Genomic DNA, 4,154 nt, shown 5'->3' with positions numbered 1-4,154 from the left:
CGGCGAAAAGACAAGAATCATTTTCCAAATTTTTCTTTTATTTTTCTTTCTGCTGATTTTTTCCCCATTTCAATCCAGTTTTCTAATTCTGTTTCAATCGTTCCAAGGTTCAACAGCTGATAAAGTATCATCATTAACCCTATTTGATAGATAGCTTATCTCGAGAACACGACGCTACAATTCCATGATTAAAAAGGGCGTGAATTAGGATGCACGGTTATTTCGACCTTTCGATCGGGAGGACAAGAGAGAGACCATGTACGAATGCTATGGCTGGCAGAGATTTAAAATAATGGAAGTGTCATAAATGATAGAATAATCTGAATTTTAATTTATTTTTTATCTGTGTCTAAGAAACACAAGGAGAGACAAAGGAACTGAAGAAGATAATGATATGCATCGCAAATGATTTCGAGGCATTCACTCGTATTTCGGCCGTATATAAAGAGGGTTCAGCAGGGGAAATGTGCATTGCTTCCGATAAATCTGAAATGGTAAGACTTCTCCTGTATTTCTCTGTACTGTGTATCAAGTTGTATTTATATGTATTCTGCCAAACACACACATACATATGTATTACATATGTGTATATATATATGCATGTATATGACATTTTATCACATCACCGTGATTCACATACAATCAGTAAGCTACAGACGTCTGTAGTTTACTGACTGTATGTGAATCACGGTGATGTGATAAAAAGTCATGATATGGCTGCGTGCGACAAACGCACTACACGGTCAACATGGAAGAGGTGGGTGGATATCGTCTCGAAATACAAACACCTGAGTTCGACGGGGATTTGTAGGTGGGAGCCGATATCCACTTATACCTCACTTGCTGGCCGTGTGGGTTAATGCGTCACCTGTAGTCCTGAGTTCTTGTCCTTCGCTGGTTCGAGCCCACAGGACGACGAACTTATTATCAACTAAAAAAATTCCCCTGCAGTAACATATATGAAAATATATTTTTTCCGAGGTAGAGCGAATTGGATGTTAAAGGACGTCTGTAGCTTACTGATTGTATGTATGTATATATGTAGGCCTATGTATGTATGTATATATATATATATATATATATATATATATATATATATATATATATATATATATATATATATATATATATATATATATATATATATATATATATATATATATATATATATATATATATATATATATATATATATATATATATATATTCACAAATATTAAGCAAAAAAGTTGTCTAATATCTAAATCACTAAACCAAGGGACTAAATTACACTAAGAGAAATCACAAGTGGTAAGTGCTTCATCGCCAGTGGGATTCGAACTCCTGGGTTTGTTGGGAAACAGCGAAAATATAGTGACTATGACATTTAGCTATCTCAACGATTATAGTCACTGTATCTTCTTTGTTTCTCAACCAGGTGGCAGCTCCCATCCCACTGGTGGCCAAGTACTTTTTACTTATAATTCCTCTTGGGTGTAAGCTATTCCCGAGGTATAGTGAATTTGATATCAAACAAAATTTATGGCTTAATACTTGTGAATAAAAAAAATGTTGCTGTGTATATGATGTATACACACACACACACACACACACACACATATATATATATATATATATATATATATATATATATATATATATATAGTATATATACACATATAAATATATATCATGCAAATTGAGCAAGTCAAGTATTTGATACAAAACTGCAACAATCCAAGACGTGAATGGGCTGGCCAGACGACCTGAATGGCGACCAATGGATGATTCCGGATTTAAAAAAAAAAAAATAGATTTAAACACTTCATAGGTAAATGAATAGAGGGCAGAACAAATAATTAGATATATTAAGAAATTGCTGATCATAGGTTGCTGCAGTCTAGTTTATTTTTTTTCTTATATTTCAACCTGAAATGGCCATATACAAAATTGATGTAGTGTTTGTAAGTGTAAAGTCATGTATGTTTTCATTATATTTCAGCTTGAAACGTCCATACAAAACTGATTGAAATGTTAATAAGTTTGAAGACATTTTGCTGATAGATGGTCGCCTTTTAGAAAGATATGATGACAGATTTCTGGACCAAAGATTCTGTGTAAAAGATTAGAAGACAGGGCATTCTTGTTTTTAACTGATTTTTAAATTTTTTAACATTTGTCTTATCTGAGCTTATCTAAGACAGACATGGGGATTAAAGCCTAAATTTCATTCATTTTATGAAAGAAATGAACACTGTCTCTTTCGTATTTACAGTCTACAGATCTGCCAAAAAAGTAATTACCTGAACAAAGTGCCATGAAATTATCTCTTCTTGACAAGATATTATTAAATGGTTGACTGAAAAATAAAAGCATTTAGACATACGCAACAATCTAATTTGAGTTTTCACTGCAGGCTGCTTTCAAGACTGTACTTGGCATTTCCATTCTTGCCACCTGTGCCTTGGCTGCTGGTAAATATGGCAGTCATGGAGGAAAAGGCATCGGTACTGGAAGCATCATTGGAGGCCATGGAGGTCTTGGAGCAGTTGGAGGAGGAATAGGACATAGTGGAACACTAGGGGGAGGTCTTGGACTTGGTGGAAGTGTTGGAGGAGGGTTTGGGCATGGCGGAAGCATTGGAGGAGGATTTGGACATGGTGGAAGCATTGGAGGAGGTCTTGGACATGTTGGAAGCGTTGGAGGAGGGCTTGGACTAGGTGGAGGCATTGGAGGTGGTCTTGGACATGGTGGAAGCATTGGAGGAGGCCTTGGACATGGTGGAAGCATTGGAGGAGGCTTTGGACATGGTGGAAGCATTGGAGGAGGTCTTGGGCGTAGTAGAAGCTTTGGAGGAGGTGCTAAAATCGTACCAGCAATTGGTGGATTCGTAAAATCATCCATAAGTTACGGAAGCGCTGGAAGTCATGGAGGTATAGGTTTTGGAAGCCATGGAATCAGTGGAGGCTCCTTTGGTGGTGGACTTGGAAGTTCAGTTGCAGGAGGTCATGGAATCAGTGGAGGCTCCTTTGGTGGTGGACTTGGAAGTTCAGTTGCTGGAGGTCATGGAATCAGTGGGGGCTCCTTTGGTGGTGGACTTGGAGGTTCAGTTGCTGGAGGTCGCGGACTTTATGGAGGCTCCATTGGTGGTGGACTTGGAAGTTCCATCACTGGAGGTCTCGGTAGCTATGGCAAATGGTAAATAGATACCAGAAAATCTGAGCATGTAACCATCACGAGAAAGTTTTTCCGTGATAATAAATACACAAATGAAAAACTGTAATGATGTGTCTTTATTTTATCCATTAGTTGTAAGAGAAGTGACAACATTTCTAAGCCATTCTATCTGCTTGTAAACGAGATGGAAACCAAAACTGATTACGCTAATCGAAACATTATATAGCTGGACAGTTTAAGCTATCTAGTGTTGCCATGGATGGCTATGTCGTAATAAATTCTATAAGACCCACATATTCACTTGTTTATGAGATAAAATCACTGAAGATTCGTGTTAAAATATACAGCAAATAACAGGATTAAGGTGCAGAGAAGAAAGCTTCCCAAGCGCGTTGGTGTCTTTACTTTTTACAAAGGAGTAAAGATACAAATACAAATACAAGGAACAAATAAAAAGTTATAACATTTGGAAACACCCCTATATAACAAAGATAATAGAAGTTAATACACAGCAAACATAACTATAAGTCCTAAGGCCAAATACATTCTGTAACGATTCATTATCCACTAAAATTCGAGATGATTTAAATAGAGCATTGACCGAAACTTGACACATGTTGAATATGAAAAAATTACTGTTTCAGTCAGCAAAACACGATATGATTTACAAAGCATACCTAATGCAATGCATTATATATCCGGGGAGATAAAACAGAAAAATTCTTAGAGAAGCAGAAGTAATGACGACAGAGCAGGCACAAAGTGGAGAAACAACATTAGATGGAGAAGGACTGACGAGGCCCACTCCTTCAGATATTTAGGAAACATGATATCCAGTACAGGTTCTATTTAGTCGGAATTCAGTGAAAGACTATAAGAGCAAATCAGCCTATGGGCAGGCAGATTAATATTTGGAAATCAGATTGATATTGCTCCCGAAAATAAGGATTATAAATAAGTCTAGTACAATCTAGTCAGTATAGCAATACAGGTTGTAG

The 4,154-nt window shown here is 36.7% G+C and overlaps 1 protein-coding gene across 1 annotated transcript; it reads left to right on the top strand.

The window, feature by feature from the left end:
- The first annotated feature begins 1,359 nt into the window (after nucleotides 1-1,359).
- LOC136837631 (uncharacterized) lies at nucleotides 1,360-3,181 on the top strand. Its single transcript, XM_067102508.1, has 2 exons — nucleotides 1,360-1,446; nucleotides 2,396-3,181. Exons 1-2 carry the CDS (start codon nucleotides 1,360-1,362, stop codon nucleotides 3,179-3,181), a joined length of 873 nt encoding a protein of 290 aa, XP_066958609.1.
- The last annotated feature ends 973 nt before the right edge of the window (nucleotides 3,182-4,154 follow it).

The sequence above is a fragment of the Macrobrachium rosenbergii genome, chromosome 59, assembly GCF_040412425.1.
Source record: "Macrobrachium rosenbergii isolate ZJJX-2024 chromosome 59, ASM4041242v1, whole genome shotgun sequence".
NCBI lineage: Eukaryota > Metazoa > Arthropoda > Malacostraca > Decapoda > Palaemonidae > Macrobrachium > Macrobrachium rosenbergii.
This window is presented reverse-complemented; position numbering and strand designations above follow the sequence as displayed.

What these genes read in the sequence shown, in the direction of transcription:
- LOC136837631 (XM_067102508.1), top strand. Translation starts at nt 1,360, where the DNA reads ATGACATTTAGCTATCTCAACGATTATAGTCACTGTATCTTCTTTGTT. An exon ending in CCCATCCCACTGGTGGCCAA is followed by an intron (nt 1,447 to 2,395) that starts GTACTTTTTACT and finishes TTTTCACTGCAG; the next exon opens with GCTGCTTTCAAGACTGTACT.